The sequence below is a fragment of the Enoplosus armatus genome, chromosome 24, assembly GCF_043641665.1.
Source record: "Enoplosus armatus isolate fEnoArm2 chromosome 24, fEnoArm2.hap1, whole genome shotgun sequence".
Lineage (NCBI taxonomy): Eukaryota > Metazoa > Chordata > Actinopteri > Centrarchiformes > Enoplosidae > Enoplosus > Enoplosus armatus.
The window spans coordinates 8,243,598-8,271,545 of NC_092203.1; the positions used below are offsets into that span (position 1 = coordinate 8,243,598).

The following is a 27,948-nucleotide window of genomic DNA, read 5'->3' on the forward strand; positions in this document are numbered from 1 at the left end:
GCCACAACATCAGCAGCCACGGCCACAGACGGAGCGACGGCCCTTCTTCCCTCCTGAGCTCTCCAGGTTTGCGGGGCGGCGTGGTTGGCGTTAGTGAGGTTTACAGGGAGAATAAGAGAAAGCAGCGCCTGCCACAGCAGCAACACAGCTTCACCCAGCTGGTGTGTTCCAGGCAGGAGCAGAGACAGGAGGAGAGACGGCAGCTCAAACTGCAACTGGAGGACATGCAGGTTGGTAGCAGATGACATTAAGAGCAGTTCGTGTGGACATTTGCAGCTCAAATGCACCACAAACATCAGCCACCCCTTCCTCTTCGGTGGATATATATATATATGTATATATATACATACATACCACCTCCTGTTCACATGTCCTTGGGCAAGATAATGAACCCTAAATTCAGGCCAGTGTCCTGCGCGGTAGCTTGCTGCCATCGGTGTGTGAATGTGTGCATGAATGGATGAATGAGCGGCAAAAACCTTGTAAAGTGCTTTGGATGAAATAATAATAATAATTACTTTCTTTCTTTCCCCCTGGGGGAAATACAAATGTAACAAGAATTCATTTAGCAACATAAAGCACCACAAAAACACGAAGAACCGTAGATTTCAGGGTCTAAAACAAGGCCAACTTTTCAAAGTGTCACAGATTCATGCTATCTTATTCCTTGAAGAAAAATGATGTGACAAATGGGTTCCTTCTAAAAATCGTGTGCATCCACCAAATTGGTTACATATAATCTGAGGCATACCGCACTATTTTCATTTCTCCTTTATTATATTTATGGTAACCCTCAGGTTCAGAAAACGTCTTCTTTAACATTGTCTATCCTCTGTTGTTCAGAAACAGCTGCGTCAACTCCAGGAAAAGTTCTACCAGATCTACGACTCAGAGACAGAGGAAGAGGAAGAGAACGGCGAGGCTGACCGAGGTAGAGAAAGAGAGGAGGACGGTAACTTGTCAGAGGACAGTATCCGCTCCGACGGCCTGGAGGAGAGACATAGAGACAGAGCGCGACGTAGCCACGACGACCTGTCTGAGCTGGACCCAGGCCTGTTCCTGGACCGGGCCCGAGCCCTCCTCCGAGAACAGGCCCTGATAGACGGAGAAATGGAGGAGGATGTGGACGGCAGGGAGGAGGAGGAGAGAAATGGAGAAAGGGTGATGAAGAGGAGAGGAGGAGCAGCAGGAGGAGGGGGAGGAGGAGGAAGGCAGTTAGCAGAGACGCTGAAGCAGGAGCTGAACTGTGCCGTGTCGCAGGTTGTCGACACAGTCGTCAAGGGCTTCTCCTCGCCCAAGCAGGCTGTCAGTCATCATGGCTGCCACAGCAGCACACCAGCTGCACCCTCATCTTCCTCCAACTCGTCCTCTTCCTGTCCTCCACCTTTCGGTCCCCTCCCCTCCCTCACCCCGGACTCACGCTTTGGCGGTGGCGCTCTGGCCCTCAGCCTGAATGGCGACGGCAGTCCCACCCCTAACTACCACTCCACCAATCAGAGGCTGCACTGCTTCGGCGATGTAATCGTCCCAAGCCCGCTGGATTCATTCGGTGGTTTGAGTGGCAGACTGAGCGGTGTGCCAACGCCCAACGACCAAACAGAGGCACTGCCGCTGGTGGTGCGCAAAAGCGGCGGAGGAGGTGGAGGAGAGAACACCAACCTCTCTTCCTCTCTTCCTCCTCCTCCTCACCATCCCTCCCTCCACCCTTCTCCCCTCACGGCCTCGCTTGGGTTTAGCCCTCCATCGTTTCGTCACCCGTTTCCTCTTCCCCTTATGGGTTACCCCTTTCAGAACCCCCTGGGGTCGCACGGGGTTGGAGCCGGTTACCCTCCAGGGCCCAAGGACCACCATCGGTCCTCCCCCGATTCCATGGACATGACCCGGGAAACTGTCAGCCTCCGAACCAAAATGGCATCCCTTGGCGGGGGCCATCTCAGTCACCACCACCACCACCACCACCACAGGCAGAGCTCACCGAGCCAACATGGGCCGGAGGGTCTGTCCCTGTCCCTCATCAAGTCTGAGTGTGGGGACCTGCAAGACATGTCCGACATATCGCCCTACTCAGGCAGCACCGTATCCTTGCAACTATAAGGTTTTGTATCTGCGTGTGTGTTTTCTTGCATTTGCAGCTTTAAACCTGGTCCCAACTCCAGACCACATACTAATTCTAACCCGGTTTTGAGTGCATTAAAACTGACAAGATTCAGCATACTCAAAGCTGTTATTATGCACACTAAATCCACTCAAATGTTTGAGTGTGCGGTTGATGGACACTACGTTCCCACATTGCAGTGCACAAAGGAAATGGAGGCAGCTCATAGGTGGAAAAAGAAAAATACGTTCAGGTTCCAGGAACATATAAAACATATAAAAGTATTTAAGTACGTACATGTTATTAATACTATAACAGCAAGAAAAATATACTTCAGAGTTGCTATTAGAGTTGGAAGACATGACCTAAAATATACAATATGTCATGATAAATTCTGTACATTCGGTTACATCAGCACATGATATTTCCTTCCTCATGTTGGGTCAATTGACTTATTTTGCTTTTTTAATTCAATTAAGTCAGATTATTTCTTTTATTGTCTCTACATACCAAAAGGAATAAGCATGTCGTGTGGAAATGGGACACAAAGATATTAGCACATATTATGTTGAGCATGTTAAACACTGTGAGGTAAACATGCACTTGGAAAGAGTTTAAATCGGCAATGATTTTATATTCCCGCTCCACAAGAGTCACATTTTTAACGCAGTCGAAGACACTGAGAACACTTACAGACAGCAGCAGCAGCAGGCTGTAGTCAAAGAAAGTCTTTAATATCAATTAATCTGCATTAATTGGTTCCTGCTCTAACCCTCTTGTTTCCTCACTGAGTGGGGGAGATGAAACAGGGCGCGATGGGTCTTGCAAGAGGGGGAAGATTAAACAGGTCGCACGCTGCTCTCTCAAGCTCTTTTAAGTCTGTGCAGCAGGTTGTGGTGTTTAAAAGGTGCTGAGAAAGGCTAGTGAGCTCCCTCTTCAACACACACACACACTGTCTGAGACACTCTTGTGCGGTGAGGCTCTCTTTCATCACAAAGACTTTGTACATAAACGCTCAAAGCAAATCATATTTCACTGTGTCTACGTGCACGTGTGTGTGTGTGTGTGTGTTTATGTGTGTGTGGGTGTGGGGTAAGACCTTGTACATAGGAGCTCAAAGCTAATCATATTTCAAAGAGCACGGAAGAACAGGTGAATGCTTGGCCTTATTGATGGAAGCTTTCTAATATGTGTGTGTTTTGGGGTTGGTGTGTGTGTGTGTGTGTGTGTGTGTGTGTGTGTAATAAGGCGAAGTGTAATATCTAAAATGTACACATTGGTCTTCGCTACAGTTTTTAGCCAGTGGTCTCCCTCCCTCTCGTTGTCCATCTCTCCTCCTCGCTTTCCTTTGCTCGCAGTTGCTCGGCAGCTGTGTGTGTTTTGCTTCCTTTTACAGTGCGCGCGCACACACACACACACACACACACGCACAGCGTGTGCATGTGGACAGGTGTTTGCAGGTAGCTGTTTATCTTTTCGTTCCTAACCTTTCATATGAAGAGGGCTTCTTCCTGCCTCTATGCATGCACACACTTTGACTCACACATGCACACAAACAAGCACAGACAGACAGACAGACACACACACACACACAGACACACACACACGTACGCTTGAAGAACAAAGTGAAAAGAAAAATAAGACTTTGAACCTGACAAATAGGAACTCCTTGCAGCTGCGATGAGGATGTGATCACAGTGTCGTCTTCAAAGCCAATTTAGATGTTGCTTTAATTACAAAAGAAATATTTGACACGTCTCTTGATCCTGCTCAGCCGTTTCATTCCAAAATGCTTTTCCATTCATTTGAAATTGGACATTAGTATTTCAAAAGATATTGACCAACCCTTCAACCCTCCCTTTTTTATTTTGTTGGTTCTGTGTTTTTTTTTACATTTAATTTTAATAAGCAATCCTTCAAAATGAATTAACAGAGTTCTTCAAGTTATTCATTCAGCAATAAGATTCTGCAATGTGAGGATTTGCTGCTTTTCTCAGTTTTCTATAATTACAAAATGAAATATCTTTTTGACTGTTGGTCCGAGAAAACTAAGCCAACTTAGGCTCAGGGAGGCTTTTATTTGACTATTTTCTGACATTTTATAGAACAAATGATTTTTCAATTACTATAAAAAGATAAATCGACAGATTGTTACTTGCACTCCGGACTGTTGTCTTCTCTTATTGACGTGCACACAGTTTGTTTTGCATGTGTGTAACTGAACCATCCTTAGATCGGCGATTGATGTTTTGAATTATATGGAAGCTTATTGACATGTTTTAATAATGTACAATTAAATTAAACTGAACTAAAACATGCAGGGCCCATGCAGACACACCAGCCACACAGACGAATACATGCATCATCAAAAAAGAAAGAAATGTTTGCAGTTTCTGTTTTTGCTTCCGTTCGTTCTCACTCGGTTTATATTCTTGTTTTGTCTCTTTCTCTGCCTCTAGTTTTGATTTGCATGGAAGGGATAAAATGGTGACGGCATTGTCGGTGGATTTAAGGCTTCGAGAAAGCCCGGCAGTTAGGTTAAAGTGTTTTGCATCGATCATAGTTCACCTAAAAAGGCGCTCACACACCGACACACACTCAAAAACACATAGTGTCTCTCAGGTCTGTGTATCTTTAATCCTTTGTACAGAGCTGAGCAGATGTCCCCCATTCATTTATGAATTTATCCCCCCTCCCTCTCTTCTCCTCCCAATCCAACTCCCCCATTCACACACAAACACACACACACACCTGGCAGCAAGGTCAAGTTACAGCTGATACAGTGAGCCCTACACAAAACACACACACACACACACACACACAACGATAGGAAAGGAGGAAGAGGAAGAGGAGTGGAAGAAAAGGAACATCATCCATTGCATTGTTTATTCACTGACTCACTTTAGCTACTATTACACACACACACACACACACACACACACACACGTCATTGGCTCTTTTTTATTATGATTTCGCTTCACACTGTTTACTCTGAGTCATGTTTGTGCGGTTTGGTGTGTATTTGTTTGTGTTCATGTGCAGGTTTTCAAAAACTGGACACAACGTATTATGTGCCCTGAACACACACACAGATCGTGACAGGTTGGTATGAATGTTAACTAGGCGATGGTGTTGTTGTACGGTGACCTGACGTATCTGCTGCTAAATGAATGATGGATGACAACACGAGTCACCTCTCGCTTCACTTATTGAGCCAAAGCGAACAGCGTTGTGTTGTGGTATCGCGGCCATTTGTAACATGTAGTCCAAAAGTTTCCTCTTGGTCTTTACATTGAACACTAACGTCACAACTGGTAACTGACACACACTAGTCCCACCAGCTAGTGGCCACAGTTGCACTTTCTGGCTGTTACAGAACAGCTCTTGAATATCTTCAGATATTGATTATCCTTAGACGTTTCATTTGAACTTAGAATAAAACAATTCCATGTCCTGAAGCTGCTCCTTCCCTCTTCTTCTTCGCACTTCCTTTCTCTCCCTCTTTTCCTAATTGCTGATGCTACTCTCTCCCTCTTTCCCTGTTCCTCTTTCCCAGCCATATAGGGCCCCTGGGGTTTCTGTATGTGTGTGTGCGTGTGTGTTTGTCTGTGTGCTAATTGACCTTGCAGGGGGTTCCATTGATTGCCTCATCTTCTCTGATAGATTATAGGGCTGTTAATGTGGTGGGGAAATGGCAGCGTGGTGGGGCACAGCTGTTGTCACACACACACACACACTGTCACACACACACACACACACACACACACACACACACACACACACACACACACACACACACACACTCTGTGCCCCTGCAACCAGGGCCTCTGCAATTATTATTTTCCTTGTTGAGACAGTGGGATAGACACCGGGGCTGCAGAGATGCAGGAGTGAATGTGGGATTTGATCCAAAGCCAGCAGGTGCTCGTGTTTGCTTTTGCTTTGGGTGTAAAATGGCACGTCAAACAGAGAACTGGCTTTCTCTTATTGTATCTCTCAATTGTCTGTGGTGGTGTTAAACGGTAGTGCTGTCGCCCTCCTGACTTTTACTGGAGTGGTCACTCCTCGCTCTGACATGCTGCCAATGTGCTTTTCTCAGAAAGGTGCTATCTTTTAAAAGTAAAATACCCCTCCATCAATCACTGTGGTTACAGAAACATTCACTGCTTTATAAATGGATGTTGTCTGATTCGTTCTCACAACAGAGGGGTGTATTTAAGCTGTAAGATGACAGTTTGGAGGTTTGGAGACACCGCAGTTCCTCACCAGAAAGGTCTAAATGCACCGTTCTTTGCAGCGTATAATAATTGTGATTGTTGCTGTGGTATAACCAACACAACAAATCCTCACTTAAACTAATGCTACAAATGAAGCTGTTATAATGTGCATGGACTGCGAGTAAACGGAACATTTTAAAAAGGTGATTTACTGCTAAAACCTCCCTCCGCTGTGTTCTTCAGAAGCTCTGAGTGAAACAACTGCTTGGTGGCTCCTTAACATGTCATTATTCAGATTCAGGAGGGCTTGTCTCCCAACCACCTGAAGAAGGCCAAGCTGATGTTCTTCTACACCCGCTACCCTTCCTCCAACATGCTCAAAATGTTTTTCTCCGACGTCAAGGTAAGACTTTGCCCTTTCTTTTTTTTAGCCCTTATGAACCTCTTATCACTGTTTCATGCCCTGTCACATTCAAGTCTCTCTTCTGTGTCTTTTTTCACTTCACTGATCTTTTTGTTTTGTTTTTGAGTGTAGGAGATAAAGAAGTTTTTAGCAAGGGTTTAAAACAATGAAACCTGACATACTCTGTGCAGACACCCACACTCACTCACACAGTGAACTGAAGAGCAGCATATGAATGAATACAAAATGTAGTGATATGCGAAGTGTTGCAGTCACCGTCAGGCCGAGCGATGGGAATTCAATGGCATCTTTAGAATCACATCACAAAAATCACATCAGAGTATTTTCCAGTGACAGATGGGGCAGATGAGCTGTTGTAAACAGGTATGCGTCTTTGTGTGAAGCATTTGGTTTTTAGATTTGGTTACAGTTGGGTTTTTATATATGTGTGTGCGCCTGTGTGAGGCCCTATAGCACAGATGGGTGCTCCAGTCTGTCACGTCTTTGTAGCATAATTAGAGTTTCTGGCCTTAATCGGCCTGGGGTTGGAGGGGGGGGGGGTGTTAACGCCCACTTTCCCTCTCACATACCCAACCCACCCACCCAACACACACACACACACACACACACCTCAACCTCTATCTTCCTTTCACTCAAAACACACACACATACGACATTTCACTCTCACTAACATGTATTGAGAAGTTGAACTTTTCTTTCAACAGAAACAAGACAAATAATCACGGTGGACGCGTCCAATCGACAGGTGACAGGAAGCACAGGTAGAAAGAAAAGGAAAGATAGGAAATAAAATCAGTAAGAAAAATGAACAGAGTGAGAGTTCAGACTAGGAAAAGGAGTCAGACGGGAAAAGGAGATGATTGAAAGTGTGTTTGTGTGTTGGTTTTTTTTTGAGAAAATGACAGGGGGTGAGGGGAGGGGAGGACAAACAAATGAAAGGGATGACAGCAGAACAACAGCTTTAAAACAAAGGCGCTGATTGTTTTGTGTTTACAGGCTGCTACGTATTTTGCAAAGGAGCATACGGCTCCTCTACGGATTCAGGACGCTGTATTCAAATGAGCAGCCACACACACACACACACACACACACACACACACACACACACACACACACACACACAGACACACACACCAGCTGCCCTTTGGCTCATATCTGTGGTGACCACTTCCTCGTGGCAGTGCCACATCCTCATCGGCTGCCATGGCAACAAGGGTCGCTGGGACACCAGGTTGCTAGGCAAACACAAGGTTGCTAAGCCTACCTGCTCCCAGTAGATGCAAGCGTGAGACTGATTTGTCGTTAACTGGGAGCCCATTAAGTGACAAAGACTGGTGTTATGGTTCCCAGTTATACCTCTGTTTAGTGTTATTGAGACAATAAAAGCAGACAATGTTTAATTTTGTCAAACATTTATCAAAAATCTGATAAACCAACGTGTTTTAAAAGTTTTTAACCTCTCCAAAAACTCGTATTTTGTTGCCTGAATGCTGTTTTCAGGTCAACTGAAACTGATAATCCTAAAAATGACAACGGCTGTATTGAAATTAAACTACAATAAATCAAATCTGAAATATTCTTTCAAACATAAACCTTAAAGGTTTTCAAGAATTTCTTTATTGCATTAAACACTGCATCGTCTTCAGGCTAAATACAAAGCTCTTCATCCTGGAAGTGTCACACCTACACCGTTGTTGAATGACTAAAGTGGCCTTTCAAATTTGTGAACTTCAGTTTTTCTGAAAATCTCTAGGCAGAAATGAACGAATATCTCCAATCTTCTGAATATAAAGATTAATAGTGACGAGCTGTTGTGAGATTTTAACTGTACATAACCAAACTCACTTCATTTAAGGAAAACACTTTAAAACTGTTATGTGCTGACATTGATAATTTTCCATAATCAGCTTACTCATCATGTCTAAGTCATACTTTCAATTATCTGAGTAAATGTGCTTAATATTTATGTGGCCAAATAAACTGTGGCTTTGGGGTTTAATTTGGAAAATGAATAAATTAGGACTAATGAGTTAATGCATAGGCTCAGCCAGTGTATGAGTTTATCTTTTGGAGATTGATATTAGCTTTTAAAATTAATCTAGTCTCCAATCTGCGGGTTTATCTCCAAACTGATATTCAATTAATCTCTTCATCTCAACAAACATGGATTTAGATTAGGAGATATTTGCAGTGCTTTGGCTCAGCAGATGGACAGCATTACGGGCTCGATCTGTAACTGAAGTCAGAACCACAAACGGAGGGATTTATCGGAATGAAAACATTTTTCTATTGGAATTTCTTGTCTGAGCTTTAAGGACTGACAGCATCCTGTGTGACGGCTAAACATGGTTTTTATTTTGTAGACCAAGAAAACCAGATGAATTGTTTCAATTAGTCAAATTTACAGTGTCAATGCATCTTTAGTGTTATAAGATGCCATTAAGATATCCTGGTTGATGGCAACAACCGAATTTGCATTAGCAGTAACTTAATATAGGAATTAAGAGAGTGAACAGTAAACAGTGAGGCTGATATCAATTAGATCAATTAAAAATCCCTCGTGCATAAGTGGGCAATTAGCATGGCAGACTCCACCACTAACAACAAAAACTACTAAATAGGAAGATAATTACTTAATGTATACTCTTTGAAGGGGGGAAAAAACTGACAAATAGAATTAAAAAACAGAAAATGAAAATTATAACTTTAAAAGATAAGACTGTATTATTGTTAAAGTAATACAAATCCCAAAGAAAAGGCCATAACCAACAATTTATTAGTCCGTATCTCAATACTTTATACCATTCCTGCTGTATATGTGGCATTCTGCCCGAGCCCACCGGTTCCTACTGAAGATGTAAATCTTACAAAATGGTTCACAAATGTCAATCTCCTAAAACAGCTGGACACTGTAGTTTTCAGCAAACGTTACACAAACAGGAGTAAATTGTGGGACTATTTTCAGGACAAACTACAGTGCGTGTGTTCATGGTAATAAAGGAACATGTCACAGTGCAACAGTGTGACTCATTGATGTGTTTTAAATAGTTTTCAACAACAATAGAGCTCTAAGGAACAGGGGAACAAGATATCAGGCAATACATGTTCGTAGGAGCAATTCATTGTTGGTTTCGTTCTTTTCGTGGACAATGAGAAGAATATATCTTCAGTTTTATCCTTTAAGAAAATGATGGTTTCTTTATGCAAATAATGGTTCATAGTCAAGTTTAGTTTTAATTGAGTCGTAATCCCAGTAAATCCAGCATAGCTATCTGTGGGAGGAACTCCGCCGATGTTATTTCGCTTAATAAAAAAAATGAATCATGGATAATCCTATTTGTGATGAGCAAGGCTGTTCTTTTCAAGGCTTCGGTAGTGTGTGTGTGTGTGTGTGTGTGTGTGTGGGACTGGGTGAGAGAGAGCACCCTGTTGCTGTCTGTCTGTGTATGTGTGTCCTGTTTCATTGTCCCATTGCATTCATTACCCTCATCATTACCATATTTCCAAAATCCGGGTCAATGTCTCTTTCTCTTTTTCTGTCTCTCACCCTCTCTCTTACTCCTGCCCCCCCCCCTCCCCTCCTCCCCCGTCCTTCCCAGGGAACAATAAGTAGCATGTGTTAGGAGGATCAGGCAGATTCACTGTAAGGGAATTAAGGCCCTGAATGGCTTCCCCTAATTGGACTTGAATGGACTTTGTCTATGGGAAACTGGTTCTTAAAGATGAGCCTCTTACACACAATGGCCGCCTCGCTCGGTGTGGGAAGTGGGTTGAGCTGACAACTGTTTTAGGCACAGATGAGCAAGCACGCACATACACATAAACACACGGGATCTTAATTGCGTAGTGAAAGCTCTTGCCTTCTGACCAGACAATCATATATGTTAGCATGCGACGCTGAGGTCGCTGCCGTCTCGTCTTGAGAGATTCAGTGAGAGTAATTAAGACCTCGTTAAGACTGGAGGAGTTAGGATTAATTAGACGCTCGCTGGCTCGGGGAGCTCCTTCCGACTCACACTCACAAGTTCCCTGCCAGCTGAGGGTTTTTACATACGCTCTCTCTAACACACACATGCACACACACACACTGAACACGAAGCAGCGACACATTTATCAGCGAGAGCCCTGAAGACTCTTGCCTTAAGAGGCTGAAATGACATCTCGATGCCGCCGTCTCAGCAGGAATCAATTAGCGTCCAACCCGCCTCTCACCCGTCTTGTCAATTAGAGCTACACTGCCAATTTGGCAACCTCAGGGTATGAACCAGCAACAGCTCGTCTACCAATACTGACATAACTGAACAAAGTGTTTGAATTCTCTAGATGACAAAGCATTTAAACCTGTAAAGTTTAGCAATGTCTTTTATGAATGGAGGCAGTAATATGTAGCATGAAACAGCGTAGCTATAGAATTGTTTAGGCTGTTTTAAAATGGAAATTGTTAAAACAAAGCTTTTTTTAATTGCTGAGATTGTAGCATTACCACAACAGCTACTGTTTAGTGAGCAACGGGGTTTAAGCTTCGTAAGACCAGGCAATGATTTATAGTGTGCTCTGGCCGAGTCTGTGTTAAATGTTGCAGCATTATGAGGTTTAGCTAAATAAATCCCACCCTAACTTCGCTGTAGAAAGGCCAGTGGATTTGGGGGTCCAAAGGACAGCCTAAAGGGCCAAAATTAAGGTGTAAATATAGTTATATTCCTTCATTTTGAACATTCAACACTTGGTGGTATACAAAATGGGACAACGCCAACATCAACAGATTGAACACTCAAAAACACAATAGTTATAAGTAGTGGCCTATAGCTTGTCAGTTTCTATGTCCAGAAATTAAGCAAAAATTAAGCAAGACTTCTTCATGTAACACTACAAAACCAAAGACTACTATGAAGTCTGACTGCTGTGTGACTATGAATTATGGGGTTGTTACACTCTGCCAGAAATTGCTTCATAAACTTCACACACACGAACAACTTTCCTGCAGTTTATACTGTCTAGTAAAGCAGAAATGCCCCAAAACATAATTTGAAAAAGTTACTACAACAGCTATTCTTCCAGGATCCACAGGAAACCTTCAGAGTTACAACTCGCAGATTTATGTTGATCGTGCACATTCACACTGTCCTCTATAAAATGTGCCGAGCTACGACGAATCTGGTTGAAGTGGGCAGATTCTTAAAGGATGTGTGTGTTTGCCCTTCCAACATGGCCTGGGGGGGCTGACAACAACCGCCATCAAGGGAAGGAGAGAGGGGGTGAGACACCCTGGCACTTTCTCTGACACTCTCTCTTTCCCCCTTTTCGTTGTAAACAGAAAATGGCATTCCTCAAGCTCAGCATTTTGCCCCCCCTCCCTCCATTCTCTGTCTGTCTTTTGTCTCTCGCCTCTCTTGTTTTTTTTGGTTTGTGCTGATTGTGATGAGCTGGACGTCGGGACAGTGGGTGGGCGGGAGGGCAGCTGGTGAGATGACTGGGTGTATGCATGTGTGTTTGTGTCCCGTCTACATGTGACGTCATTCACGAAATATCTACCTTTTGAAAGAAAATGAGCAGATTCTGAAACACACACTTGACAGTTGCAGATTTTAGGCTACACCTGCATTCAAAAAGTGATATTTTGCAGCTCTTACAGCGTCCAACAGCAGGATTTGCATGGGCGTTAACACAGAATCTGTTGTAAACCACAGATCCTCCAGACAATTTTAGGGAAAACATTACTTTTAAGACACATACGGCCTTGAGAAAGACCTAAAATACATCAGCCTAGGCTGTACATTAATGTTGACTGCTGTAATTTAACTGCCCAGACTAAACAATATGGCAAAGTCAACCTTGCAGCCAATTTGTCCCTGTGGCCAGCCGTGGTACTGCAACAAAAAGCATTTTCCCCATAGACCGCCATTAAAAAAAAAACCCAACATACTATGTAAAACAGTCCCAGAACCTAGAAAAGCTGGAGATTCAACAGAAAAGCCCACTGCAAGATGTTATCATGATATTATTATCCTTCTAATTTTTCCTACTAGACTTTTATATAATACAGGAAGCTTTAACAATGTATAGAATTATTTCTGTGCTCCAACAGCCTCGGGTTCATTGCAATATATCGTTTAACTTCTTTGGTGAAGCATCTTTGGAAGTCTATACACAAATATCTATATGTATAAAGCTGTGTGTGTACTATTTCATGTACATTATGTGGCTTGTGTGTCAGAGGTTGTCTGTGACGCGATGGTCGCGTTGTGTGTGTTTGTGCGTTAATTGCTGACTTATCACGTTCATTTCGTGCAACTCTTTTGTGGGTCAAAACACCCCCCCCCCCCCTCCAACACACACACACACACACACACACACACACACATTACCCCCTCCCGTCGCTATGCTTTGTAAAACCAACTCCCTTTCCTTCTGCTGCACACACACACACACACCCTCCCAATTATGCTCCATTATGTCACCCCCTCTGACAGCTCCTGAAAAAATATCCCTCTCCGTCATCCTCTGCTCGTCTCTCTCTCTCACTGCATTCCTCTTTCCATGCTCCCTCCCTCCATTCATCTCTCTCTCTCTCTTTCTTTCCTACCATCTCTCTCGCTCATCCCTTGTTCCTGAGAGACAATGTCTTGTAACAATACCGAGCTTAATCTCCGTATCAAAGCCGTTTTTCCCCTTCACCGAACACACACACAAACACACACATACACTTTCACTAGGCTGTCATCAGGGTTATTTGTTTTGTTTCTTATGAGGAAGAGATGAAAATGCAAAAGGACGAGTAAGTAGATGTCAGACATATACAATAAATAGAGAGTGCTTATATTCTAGTTGTTACTATTATAAAAGCCAACAAATGATTTACTTACAAACAGAAACGCTTTAAATTCACCTAGTATGAATACCAGTTTTCTGAATTCATTTTCATTTATTTAGTTATGCACATTCACACACACAACTCAATCAAATAGTGTATAAAACAGTCAGATTATATCAAACACTTCTCTTCAACTGCATCCGTCATTCCCTTCTTCATTCCTCCTCTATATCTCATTAATTCAGCTCTTATGAGGTGATCAAAAGTGGGAACTACAAAAAGAAAAATACATTTCACATCACTTATAGCTGGAATATATTTGAACAAGTAAAAGTGAAGTTCAAATATTCCATTGTGCAGAATATTTTAACATTTGGCAGATATTTTTTGCAGTGTACGGTTAAGGCCTGCAGGGCAGGAACAGCGTTTGAAGAGAGTTGTTTAATGTTGGCTCAGCTCAGTCCGAAAGCCCATGATGGCATAACAATAAGATAATATTTGGGTCGTTCCTGTTTGATTAGGAAGGTTTCTAGGGAACGACTTCTTTTTCTTTTTTTTCCCCCACGAGGACCCTCAAGGTGTAGACAGTGTCTTAGTGGCTAATGAGGGGGATAAATTGAAATATTTCAGAGATTATAACCGTGTGCGTGTGTGTGTCAGTTAAAGTTAATTGGAGTGCAGAACAAGCGAACAAGGACACACACTCAAGAAAAAGCAATTAAAATACAACTATTTTCTCCTGTTTAGATTGCCTGTTCAATTTTGAATGATATTGTCATTATGTAGGAAGTAACTGAAACTTACTGATTGACTCCAGCAGTCAGCAACATTTAAACAAACCAAAACAAAAGGTTACTCGATTTCAAATGAACACATTTGACATTGACAAAATAATCTTAAAAATAAATGACAGAAAGAACTCGAGGTTTGCCTGCCAAGTTCCTCTCTGTTTAAAGCAGCTTGTTTCATTAATTAAAAAGACCTCATATGTAAAAACACTCCATTGTTTTCTTTAAAGACACAACATTTTACAAGTAATGGCCTTGTAAGAAAAGCTAACTGCATGAAATATGCACCATGTAAAATGATTTGTCAATTCACATGAAGATTTTGTGCCATAATCCAAAGTAAGCACTCATATGGGGCCCAGTTCAAGTCAAATTTGATGACATGCAAATAAGTACCAAAGCAAACATAAGGCTGCGCTATTATAAAACAAACAGGAGGCAACAATCAGCATTTAACCATCAATACTTGCTGGGATACAGTGTTTTTTCAAATGAAAGTTAATATTAAACCTAATTAAATGTCCGTCTGCTACAGTTCAATCGCTGCATAACCTCCCAGCTGATCAAGTGGTTCAGCAACTTCAGGGAGTTCTACTACATCCAGATGGAGAAGTTCGCCCGGCAGTCCATCAACGAGGGTGTGACCGCTGCGGAGGAGCTGGCGGTGGGCCGCGATGCCGAGCTCTTCAGGGCGCTCAACATGCACTACAACAAGGCCAATGACTTTGAGGTAAGATGAGCTTGGTTATTAGAAATGATCGTTATAATGATCGGTTTTGAGTTTTGATGGAAGCAAAACAAAACTCTTCAACTCAACAATGTCAAGTATAACAATGGCAAGCATGTGTGCCACTGTTAATGAGACTGAGAGCAGATCTTCTTTTCATTTTAAAGTTTGTTGTTCTGCTATTGCAAACCCTCTCAAATCTGTCTTTTTAACTCTCACTGAGGGATTATATGCCTGCATAAATTACCTCAAACCCTCTCTAAAATTATGGGAATATGTGAAAAACTTTTTTTAACTATTTTATTTTTGCTTTTTTAATTCCCTGAAAAGTTGACACTTGACCATCTGTTAAATATTTCAGCTGTAACACGTTTCCTTTATTTAAAAAATGAAGACCCCCATCATTAACGATTTCTCAGTTCTCTGAAGACTGAATAAAAACTGAATTCAGCACAACTCACACGCACTCACACACACACGTCCTCTACCAAGTCAGCTGTTCAGAGCGCAACAGTCACCTCACGATTCTGCTGAGGTGTGGATGTCGCAGAATGTGTGTGTGTGTGTTCGATGAGGCGAAAGAGGACGCCGCTCGAGGCGCGGGTGTCCTTGTCAAAGCGATTTGCAGAAGTCACATTCCCTCCCTCACTTTTTCTCTCCCAATATTGGTCTAAGGGGAACTGAGGGCCCTTAAACTATTCGACGTAACATCAGCAGCATTTAGATGTCCATTAGCACACACCTCACCGCTGACACACACACACTTTTCATTTTTGCTTAGGGAGAGAAATGTTGATGCTTAGTTGGAGCTTAAATGCATAAAGAGTAAGATGCGCAGACACAACACACGGAGACTTTAAGGTATCCAAGTATTCTGTTTTGGAGGAATAAATAGCAAATGCTTTGCATGCTTTGCATAACAAGAGTCAGGTAGCTTTTCACAGGTGTGTATGTAAAGCCCCTGTACAGGAAACAAACACACACATGCAAATAACATGTGTGTGTGTGTTTTAGCTGGTTTTCAGTGGGGTTACTCTTGGGGACTGCAGGGTAAGGTTCATCCTGGGGTCAGGAGTTTGAGAACCATGACTGTGGCTTTGCACATTTTATCAACCAAATATCAATTCTACTTTGAATTAGTGCCAATAGTTTTGTTTTTTAAATTGATTTCTTGCATGTTTCAGTTCATTTCAGTGCAATATGAAAATCAACTTGAAGACACCTGAAACCAGAAACTCAGATAGGCAAATCATTACAGTCAGCGTTTAGTTGCCTGTATTGTTTTGTCATAGTTTGAATATTGTAGTAGTGCATTTGCGTTTTGAAAACTCTTCCTTGGCGACAACTAATGATTTAGTTAATTGTTTCAATAGATAATAAATTAAATGTTACAACTTCCTACAGCCCAAGCTGACGTCTTCAAATAGATTGTTTTGTCCAAATCCCAAATATTATCAATTTACTACAACATAAGACAGAGAAAAGCAGCTAATTTTGGTATTTTTCCAATGATTTTCCAACGCCAGACATTTGATTAGAAATATTGACACACAGACCCGAGCGCCACAGCAACAAAATGGGACCCTACCAGGACCCAGACTCATGAAGACCTCTACTTGAAAATGAATATAAAAACTTATAATGGTCAGGATTTGTAGTTAAAGGGCTAATTTGCGGCTCTATAACGTATAAATGTAATCAGTGGAAGATGCTGACTTCAGTAAAAGAACGTCCTTTGTGCAGTAAAGTGGTTTGTTTGCAAAGGTAGGTATACATTTTCCTTCCGTACTTTGTCCCCTGTCCTGCCTGCCTCCGTCTCTCCCTTCACCTCCCTCCGTCCACCCAGAGGGAACATTACTGGCTAGGGACCCTCTCTCTCTCTCTCTCTCTCTCTCTCTCTCTCTCTCTGTCAAACTCAGAGGCGTGAAACTGGAACCACGGCCGATTCAGCAAGTCTCCCGACACACACACACACACACACACACACACACACACACACACACACACACACGTCTTCTCCTTTTGCCAAATTTAGCAGCATCAGAGTTCCACCTTGGTTTGTCCCCCATCACACCCACCTCCACTCCTCCCCTCCTCCTTTTGCTCCCTCTCCTTCCTCCCCCCTTCCTGCTGAATCCGTCCTCTGACGATATGTTCTCTTCCTCACCTCCTCTCCTTATCCCTCTTTCATTTAGCTTTGTCCTCTCCTCCCTCTCGATCCCCTGCTGCCTTTTCCTTCTCTCCTATTGTCCTTCTCTCTCCCATGCCTCCACTCTTCTCCCCTCCTTTCCTTTTCTCCTTCATCCCACCCTTAACTCCTCCTGACACTCTTCATCCTCTGTCTCATCATCTTCTCATTTTCATGCCCCAACAGTTTTTATTTCTTCCATAAAAATCTCCTCTTTGTCAAATTACACACTCAAAGAAGGGCTTGCGAGGTTAAATAATTAGCATTTGTTAAAAGAACTTAATCTTAGTCAACACTGTGTTCTTAGGTTTGATGGGTTGAAAAAAGCTTGTGTCATTAGTAAACGTACATGGCCAGCATTTTAAATAGTCATTGTAGATTATTGCTGTGGAAAGGTGAGTGTAATTTGTCGGCAGTTTGTGTGTGTGTGTGTGTGTGTGTGTGTGTTGTCATCAAAAGTTGGCGTAAACAGGCCCCAGTAATTATAGCAGCTTCATTAATTACCTCCTCCTCCCCTCTCCAGCCACATTCTTTCAACTCTTTTTTTGTTTACCTCTTTCTCTCTCTCCATCCTTACTGTCTCCTCTCTCGTCCTCCTTCCCCCCCAACCCCCGTCTCTGAAACTATTTTGTCCTAATTGCAGCTCTGCCCACTAACTAATGAGGAAGGCAAAGAAAGGAAGGAGGCTGGAGAAAGGGAAAGGAAACAGGGAATAGTCTCATCTTCAAAAAAAGAGGGAAAACAAAAAGAGACAGAGAGAGATTTTCTTTGCCAGGACACTCAGGGATAGGTGTCAGCTCCTCGCTTCTGCCAAGAGGAAGAGAAACGTTTCCTCTTTTTCTTTTCTTTTTTTATATTGAGAACAGATTGACGAGTCGTTGGTTAAGTCTGCCAGCAGCATTGGGCATGGTACTCTTAACTTGTGAGTTTGTGTGTGTTAAAGTTTTGGTGCGACATTTGAAGTACACCTACGCTTTGGCGACTTAAGCATGCCAGAGCGCACACACACACACACACACACACACACACACACACACACACACACACACACACACACACACACACTCTGCCGAACTCTCACACACACAGACTAAATGTGAAGTGGAAGAACAGAGGTATTTTGGTGTGTATGTGTGTGTACTCATGTTGTGGGCACACTGTGGGGACTTGCCTTGTCCCCATATGAAGACTTGGTTTGAGGTGAGAGTAAGGTTAGGTTTAGATTAAGTTAAGTTATGGTTAAGATACAACTCCAGGAAATCAATGTAAGTCAATAATGTCCTCTGAAGTGATGGAAACACAACTTTGTGTGTGTGCATGTGTCGGCTGAAGAGGGACAATGAGACGTTTTTATGAAGCCTTCTAGAGGACGTTCTCATCTTTCCAGTTCAAGGATCCTCGCTGGCTCTGTCAGCACCAAACGGCGGCACAGCTGCGCCTCACACATTCACACACACACATATGTTCACACATACATACACACAGATACTCATTTGTGTTCGTCTGAAAGAGCAGAGATACCCTCCCTTGAGGGGTGGGTGTGGTTGCTACCAAAATCTGCCCTTTGACTTTGAGCGAGAGACACACACACACACACACACACACACACACACACACACACACACACACCTGGAGGCCACAGAGTGGTCACACACTCACATTTCAGGGCTATCTGGTTTCATAAGCTGTGCACTTCATGAAAGGCTCATGTCTTTCTCCGCCGTTTTAGACTCTTTGTCATCCTTTGTCTCTCCTTATTCATCTATTCACTCATCTTTTCCGCTTCCTCTTCATCTTCATCAGAGTCCATTGAAAAAGGGGCAGAGCTCAAACTGCACCACAGCTTTAAATAAAAGCCTTGGTGCTGAAGTTTTTTGGGGCAGTTCTGTTTTCAGCATTTATTATTATCAATGAATCAATGAAGACTCGTCCGTCTCAATCCATTAGCCTTAAGTTTATCATCTTTTTTCCTCATGTCTTCTCCATCTTTCTGTCCTCAACCTTTTTTTGTCTTCTATTTGTAACCTACCCACAAGGCACACACACATACACACACATTTCAAAGACTACACCTGTCCTGCTTTCTTTTTCCCTCCTCCCTCTTTCACTCATTCTGAGCATAGAGCTTCAGGCAATTACTACATCTTACACACTGGTGTTCATGAGATGTTGTTTTTGAAGTTTTTTACTACAGGAGACACCAGCTTTTCATATCTGTCATTTGACTATTTTCATGTCAAGTATTTAATGTTCCCCCCCCCGAAAAAGACGGTACGAAAGCATCTGAAACAGAATTTTAGGCTATCATGGGACACCACAACTCACTCTTCAAAATCAAAATAATTCAAGTGTCTCCAGGGAATCAGTTCAGATTGAGGAATTCCCCAAAACAACCAGAGTCGAACTAATAACTTCTACAATAATTACGCAGTAAAAAACAGCTTCAAAGTTATTGGAGTTAGTTGTAACCTTTTAGGGTAGCTGGATAGGCAAGCAAAGCTAAGGACTTGAGACTGGGGTTTGCATCATGCAACATATTGTTATCTGTAATAAAGTCAGTATTATCTTTTACAATATTCATCAAAGACGTTGATCTTTCTCTAACCCTAACTTTGAGCTTCGAGTGGCCTAAACATGTCCAGAAAAAGTGAATCATGTTTTAGTTTCCAGGAGTAGATAATGCAGGCAAACAAAAGGTTTTTTATACAACAACTTGCTGATGCAAATTAGTTGTATATGAACATTTGTTTTAGGAAACAATGTTGAATACACACACACACGCCCGTAATTTATGTGAACACACACTCTTTGTTGCTGTCACTCAATGTCTTTAAGCAAGTATGAGCACTACGTAACGTAGTCTTCCTCACCGTCTCTTTCTCTCTGTTGCTGCTTTGACAGAGAGCGGTATGGTACAGACAATGCCACCTGCCAGTTTCTGTCACTATAATTATAGCTATCTGCTTGCAGTGTGTGAGTGTGTGTGTGTGTGTGTGTCTTAGTATTCCAGTTGAGAAGAAGAAGGCATCATCTTTGTCACTGAGCCTGATTGGAGTCACGAGGGGGCGGTGTATGTGTGTGTGTGTTGTGCATGTGTGCCTGTGTATGGTCTTCCTGTATGTGTGTGTGTGTGTGCGTCTGTGTGTGATTATGAGTGTGTGTTGTGCATGCAGTGATTCCCTTCCCCTGCCCCAGCTGTCTCCTTAGCTTTAACAATAGGCCTGGTAACAAAGACGTGGCCTTCAGCCTCCGTCATGTGATACTAGTGGTCTGCAGCCTCTCAGTCAGATGACCCAGGCTATTGTCCTCTATGGGTGACACACACTTGCACACACACACACACACACAAGGAAGCACTGAACGCACACCAATCCAAGGAAGCACAGCACGTGTATGAACGGTCACACGCAAACTGCAGCGATACGAAGACACGCGCAGCGCTTGCACACACAAAGAAGAAGCACACACTCATGAGATAGTGAGAACAGACGCACACAGTCGCAATCTCAGGACGCAGACCCTTCCTCTCAGTCACATGCAGTCTGAACAAAGAGAAACTTTATTGCCATTGTCCTGGTGACAGTGAGATCAGGGACTGATTGACAAAAGAGCAGCAGAGAAAGGAAACATATTGCTGATGTCCTGGAGGAGCCCCCAGTCTCCACTTTTACCTTTAATTTCACACTTCAAATGGCAGCTGGCAAAGGCTTTGTGACCCTGAGGCCATGAGAGAGAGGTGGATTTATTTGCCATCAAACAGCTGATTATTTCTCTCAGGTTTTTAACTTTGTTTATCCTGCAAAGTGTGATCTTTCCAGCGCTGCGTTTCCTGCTTCACTTTGGAATGGCTGCTATCTGCCTGGTGCAAATATGGGTGACTGTGTCAAACAGCACCTTCCCAGCAGGTGATTGTCTGTGCTATTTATGTGCAGTATGTAAAGGAACAGAGCTGAACTCCCTCACATTATGCTACAAGAGGACAGTTACAGCCCGTGTAAGGAAACAAGAAGAAAGAGGAGTAGGCATGCAGGGGGGGGTTAGGAGTTTCAAACCAAAACAACAATGTTTTGGACACAAAATAAGGAGTGTCCTCTTAATGTATGAATGTGAGGCTGGATGTAACCAGAAAAGCAGGAGCATGTTCAGTCAGCTTTCCCCAGATAAATAAAGACTCATATAGGAAAAAAGGAATTACAGACAGAGATGGAAAAAGAGTCCTTCTTGACTTTCATAATCCCCCCCACAATCACATCTACATCTACAATATAGAAAGAAAAGTCAAAGTATGAATTTCCATTGATTAATTCCTGTTGAAGTAGAAAAGAGGAAAGGAAAAAGAGGAAGAAGAGGAAAACTGAAAGGACTCCCTACTTTGGATGTGTGTTTGTGTGTGTGTGTGTGTGTGTGTTCATGTTTCCCTGCCAGTGTGTGTGTGTGTGTGTGTGTGTGTGTGTGTGTGTGTGTGTGTGTGTGACTAAAGCCAGGGCTGATAGCAGGGAAAGAGAGGGAGAGTGAGAGAGAGGAGGAGGAAAAAGGAAGCAGATGCTTGTGTGTTGGCACAAAAATGATATGTCCACTCAGTCCCTCACACACACACACACACACACACACACACACACACACACACACACACACACACACACACACAGCATTTGCTCAGTCCACAGAAGGAGCAGCACATGAAAGAGTTCCAGTATTGTCTCGATGATAAAAAAAATACTCCACTGACCAACAGCAAAGTGGACCTCAAGGCCACAGAGCGAATGAATGGCAACAAAATGGAGAGTGTTGAGGTGTGTGTTGGGTGAGGGTCATCTGAATTGAAAAGAGCAACAAGACTAGACAGATGGTTTGAAAGGGACAAGCAAGCTGAAAAAGGATCAGTGGTGATGTAACGCACATGAACGTGAGCTCATAAACACTTTACAACATGCTAAGCCAGTGTACATGTGTAGACACACTTGAGTAAACATTGTCAATGTACCCTGCGTTAATGGAGGGAGGTTGAAAACCTCGAGTAAAATAGAAATGAGAAGGAACAACACACACAAATACAGCCTCTTTCTGTTTGTACACCTTGAGAATCAAACATATGGTGTTTGGACAGTGACTTCTTAAGAGCCCGGTGTGTGTGTGTGTGTGTGTGTGTGTGTGTGTGTGTGTGTGTGTGTGTGTGTGTGTGTGTGTGTGTGTGTTCCTTTTGTGCAAGACGGCGAGTGAGGATGGAAAGGAAACAGAGCGATAGGGGGAAAGGCAGGTGGAAAGACGTATGGAGGGGTGAATAGGTAGAGTAAACTGAGGACACACAGACGTCTCTATCAGTCTCATGGTGACAGCGTGAAGAGAAAAAGCATTAATCCTTTGGGAGACAGAGAGGGAGATGGAGAAAGAGGAGTGGCTTCTATTCAGAGGAGAGGAGAGGAGGGAGGGAGGGAGGTGGGGATACACAGGGACGGGAGAGGAAGAATGAGGAAGAGAAGGGTGAGCACCTGTGTTGGATAGAAAACACGGGAAGATGAAGAAGAGATGTCTAGTAGAAGTGAAGGAAGAGCAAGTTTTGACACAAGTTCAGTGATTTCCATTGTTTTGTCTTGTTTTATCTTCAACATATTGACACTTATTTCTCGAAAGAAGCTGCATTGCTGGAATCCTAATCCTAAAAATCGAATTCATAAGCTGAACAGAAGACATTGCAGGACGACAATTGCTGCAATCTGATTTTGGTGTAGAACAGCAACACTCACAATATAAACAAGGTTTGACACATATCCTTCAGTGCGAGTACCTTTGTCTGGGTTGCCTTAGTTGCCGTGGTGAAGGTTTTAAAGTGGAATCATTTTATGGACGAACACCTGTAGCATCTGTCATCAGAGGGCAACAGCTGGATAAAGTGAGGATACTCTGGATGATAAGTTGTCCTTAGAAAAGTGAGAGTGTGTAACTTAAGTCTATGTTGTCTTTTTGGATGTGTTAAAATGGGGCAGTGTATCCATAAAGAAGTAACCTACTTCCAAAGGGCTCTCCTTTATTCTAAAAATAATTTTTAGTGCAACACTGCCCTTTCGTGCTTGTGGTCTGCACTATTAAAAAAATGACTAAATTAGCAAAGCAGACGTCACTGTTGCTAAGTGCTTATTGCTGTGCTGTTTCTGCACTTCAGGCTCCTGAAGGTGACGCTCTTTTGTGTTTTTATAGCTCTTTGCTCTGTTTATCACCAGAAACGTATATATAATAATCCCGATTGATTTTTCCAGGAGAGAGCAAAACAACAACAAGTTTTTATAACAGAAAATTCTGTAAAACTGTTGTCAACACTTGCAAGAAGCTTCCTTTCCTTTTTGGGATTAACGTAGCTTGGTATTTGTCCTTCATATACTTTAATAAAATGAACCATAATTTTCCACCCATAACAAAACTTAAAGAAAGGCTTAACAATGCTAAAATGAGACAGTGTGACAGATGTAGATGAAACCAAGGGGCAAAGACTGATACATTTGCAAATACAAAACACAGTGGAAAATGGTTGAGGACAAGTAAATGCATCAAGAAAAGCATAAAGTGGCCATAATGCAGGTGATTTGACAGCACATTGAAATCTTTTCACTTCAAATATCTCATGAGTTTGCCTGTGATGGATAATAAACACTTAGTAAGCTCGGGATTTCTCATTAGAATAATATTCCAAGAAGAGACGAGGGGAGGAAGAGCCAGCGAGGAGAACGATGAAGAGAGAGGATGAGAGAGAGGAAAGAGGCGAGGAAAAAAGAGGGAGGGAGGGCGTCCCAGTAGGCCTCTTTGTTGGGCAGCGATTTAGAGATTTACAGGCTCTCGTCCTTCTGTGTGTGTGTGTGTGTGTGTGTGTGAAGAGAGAGTAATTGAGCCTCCCTTCATCCAATATTTACCCACCAAACCGGAGCAATCATGCGAATTATGTTTACTGGGAACCAAGTGTCTTTCTTCCTCTTTATCTTTCTTTCTCTTTCCCACTTTCCCAATTCCTCGCTCGCTCTCTCTCTCCTGGCAACTGGACACCATATCAAGATCCAAGCCAGGAGTAAATCACACACACACACATACACACACGCGGGGGAAACAGGCCCATCTGTATTGATGATGGCCTAATTTAGATCTCTTTATTGGACTGATTTACGATGGCCAGACAAATCTGGGCATCTGGACCCAAGTGTGTGTCTGTATGTGTGTTTGTCCAGTTGAGCTGATACCCAACCAGACACACAATATCCTCCGTGCCTCATTTCAGGCTTTCTGCATGTGTTTTCCTACCTCTTTGCGAATCAGCAGTGTCCCTTTCTCTCCCCGTCAGAGTCTTGTTTCAGCACTTTGAGTCCTCTCGCCGCTGTAATGATGACGCACGTCATCCTGAAACATTTTAAAAACACACCAATCATCTTGCTGAACAAGGCCTTGCCAACGCTGCAACACAAAAACATTCAGGCCAGGGGCCTTCTGGGTCAAGGTCACTGAATCTCTTACTGCCCTACTGTGCGTGACGGTTTTTGTTTCACAGCTCTTTGAGATTGAGATATCACGACAAACGAGCACACGGGAAAGAAAAAGCAGAGGCGAGGGGATTTGCTGAAGAGCAACATTCAATCAGGACATCCAGATTTTAGGTGTTTCACTGATGCACCCCCCTTATAGTGAAAGTGACAATTTGGAGATTACCAATATGAAGGGAAGAGGTCAAACATCAGCAAGGGAAAAAAATATTAAGAAAAAAAAGTGGGTTTGTCTTTTTATTTTAAGATAAGAGCAAATTTGAACAACTAAAGGATGAAGGGATGTAATCCAGGAGGGAGAGGACACCTCAAAGGCATGTTTTATCTTCAAGATCAAGCTCAGGTTTCAACGTTTATTTCTCCCAGTGGGCAGTTTCACAGCAACCATTAAAAACAGCAGCTCGACGTTGGGGCTTTCTGTATTTTCTTGTAGGAGTAAAACAAGAAGGTTTAGCCTTTTAAAATTGTTTTTGCTAAAAGGGATAATTCTTTTTTTTTTTTTTATAGTTCTGGCCATGATTCCTACCTCTAATAACAAGATTGTACTCACCAAGTGAATTGCTGAGATCTCACTAAAAAGAAGACAGACAACAGTCAGACCATCTCAGAGGTTGTGGAAGGCAAATGTTAAAATTATAACAAAACAGTGTGTTGTAAACATTCATCACAGTAGTTCAACTTTTATCATACTTGCTGTATTGTCTGTACCACTTATTTCTTACCCTGTTGGACTTTATGAAAGCGGTTTTGTCCCAGACCTAAGCAAATACTGTGACCATAACTGAGATCGGAACTTTTTCTTGCGTACAAATGTGTAAAATCTACGTAGATATCACCTGTAAAGTTTAATCTTTGGTGTGTGTGTGTGTGTGTGTGTCTCTGTGTGTGTACAGTAGTGTCTATAGCAAGACAGTGACAGAGGGCCTCATTGAAATAACTGTGGTCTCAAGGGGCCAGCTAAAAAGAGAGAGTGGGTAGGTGAGGGTAGACAGAGTATATGAGAGTCCAGGGAATCATTTAGGGTGTGTGTGTGTGTGTGTGTGTGTGTGTGTGTGTGTGTGTGTGTGTGTGTGTGTGTGTGTGCGTGCGTCGGGTGATTCATCCGTCCTGGTGGCGGCTAACCTTGGCATGTCCTGCCACGCGTGACGGGGTTACACCCAGACGGCACTCTGTCGTCCTCTATGTGTGTGTGAGAGTTTGTTGGGGTGTAGGGGAGCATGTACCTCGTCTGGAGGAGTCAGCCTCCTGTGGGTGTGTGTGTGTGTGTGTCTGTGCATCTGCATGCAAGAAAAAGAGACAAAGAAGAAGAAAAAAAAGAGAGCGGGGAGAGAATCCTAGTCAGGTTGTTTAGTGTCTTTGTATGATCTTGCCCCCGGGAGAAAGGGCACAAAAAAGAATGAAAAATGTGTGGTGTGTGTGTGCGTGTGTGTGTGAGCCATTGTTCTGCTGTCAAACACTGCTAAGAGCACACACACAGCATTAAAAACACACACAAAGCCTTGTGATGACAGTATATTTATGCCTGCATGTGGAAAGGACAATTGGATCCCTGCAATCCCTTCGCTCTTGTTTAAACTCTGCCACACACACACACACACACACACACACACACACACACACACACACACACACACACGGTGACAGATCAGACAACTGTTCACCTGCCACTGTCAAGGACTGAGTGTGTCATCTGTCATTACGTGTGAGTGTGTGCATAAGGAACTCTGACACCGCACACATGCACAGCTGGGAGCTGTTAAGAAAGGGGAAGTATATTTAGGGGAAGTTCAGAGCTGAAGAAGAACTTGGTACAGGAATAGTAATATATGGACACCTGAAACACACGCACACTTGACCTAATTATTGATCCTTCTCAGTCACAGAATCACTTCTTTCTAAAAGCAAACTATCTGTATTTAAACATGTTTATTGTCTGTTAATGGCCGTGGCACATACGAAAAGACAAAAAAACTCAATTATAATAATTTCAATGACACAATCATGACAATGTCACCATCAACAAAGTGTGGAGGAACCCCATCCAACACCTTTGGGCTGAACTGGATCCTTCAGCTCTTATCACCCAACATCAATGGGTGACCTCATGGATGCTCTTGTGGCTGAATGGGAGCAAATCCCCGCAGCCAGGTTCCACAGTCTTGTAGAGTGGAGGCCGTTATAGCAGCGGATCAATGCTGAAGGTTTTGGAATAAGATGTTCAACAATCACATATAGGTGTAATGTTCAGGTGTCCACATACTTTTGGCCATATAGTGTATGTCTCAAGGTACTTTCTACTCAAAGGATGAGAATGTACGCGCTACAGAATTAACAGTTCTGTATTTGTAGTTCATCATACTCATAAATACTCTATTGTAACTTTAGGACAAGAAAGGGGAAGGTGATTGAAGGGAAGTTCCTCTTCAGTTCCAACTATCAAAGCAGGCACGTCACTCATGATTTCCTGTCTTTCTACCTCCTTCGCCCCCACTCCCTTTTCCTCTTTCTCATTCAGGTTCCTGAACGATTTCTGGAGGTGGCCCAGGTGACTCTTCGCGAGTTCTTCAATGCCATCGTGGCTGGAAAGGATGCGGACCCATCCTGGAAGAAGGCCATCTACAAGGTGATCTGCAAACTGGACAGTGAGGTTCCTGAGGTCTTCAAATCCCCCAACTGTCTACAAGAGCTCCTCCATGACTGACTAGAAAAAGGGAGGATGCACAGCAAGCAAGACAAACCTCCAAGGACCATGAGAAGACTGTAAGAAAACGCCTCAGAAGGCGCAGAATTAGACTAGGTTGAGGTCTTCAGTGTTTGACGTTCGTAACGCAATGCAGAGACTTGAAGTGATTCTACTTTGAGGCTTCCGGAGAGGTTTGTTGGTGGTTGTTTTTGGCCAGTCCATCTTTTAAAAGACAAAACTGCCCTCAAAATGTTTTATAAAGAAAAAAAAGGATTCCTCTTCAACGAGGTAGAGGGCTCGGACTCATGAGTCAGACGATACTCAAATAAACAAATTATGTTGAGACTTTTATAAATTAAAAGCAAAACGGTGAAAATTGAACGTCCTTGCACTTACAGAAAAACCCTCGTCTCCTCTTTCTCCTCCACCTCGTCCAAGCTCGCTCTTCATCCTTCTCTGGAGGAGCAAAGGGATGAGGAAGATGATGGATCAATC

General features: G+C 42.9%; 1 protein-coding gene across 1 annotated transcript in view; it reads left to right on the forward strand.

Moving 5' to 3' along the window:
• The window catches only part of prox1a (prospero homeobox 1a), a 28,434-nt gene extending 963 nt beyond the window's left edge, over positions 1–27,471 (forward strand). Inside the window, exons 3-7 of the mRNA XM_070930770.1 lie at positions 67–230; positions 844–2,076; positions 6,608–6,715; positions 14,871–15,065; positions 27,286–27,471. Of these exons, the coding sequence (XP_070786871.1) occupies positions 67–230; positions 844–2,076; positions 6,608–6,715; positions 14,871–15,065; positions 27,286–27,471 (1,886 nt within the window). The remainder of the gene's footprint in view (positions 1–66; positions 231–843; positions 2,077–6,607; positions 6,716–14,870; positions 15,066–27,285) is intronic.
• The last annotated feature ends 477 nt before the right edge of the window (positions 27,472–27,948 follow it).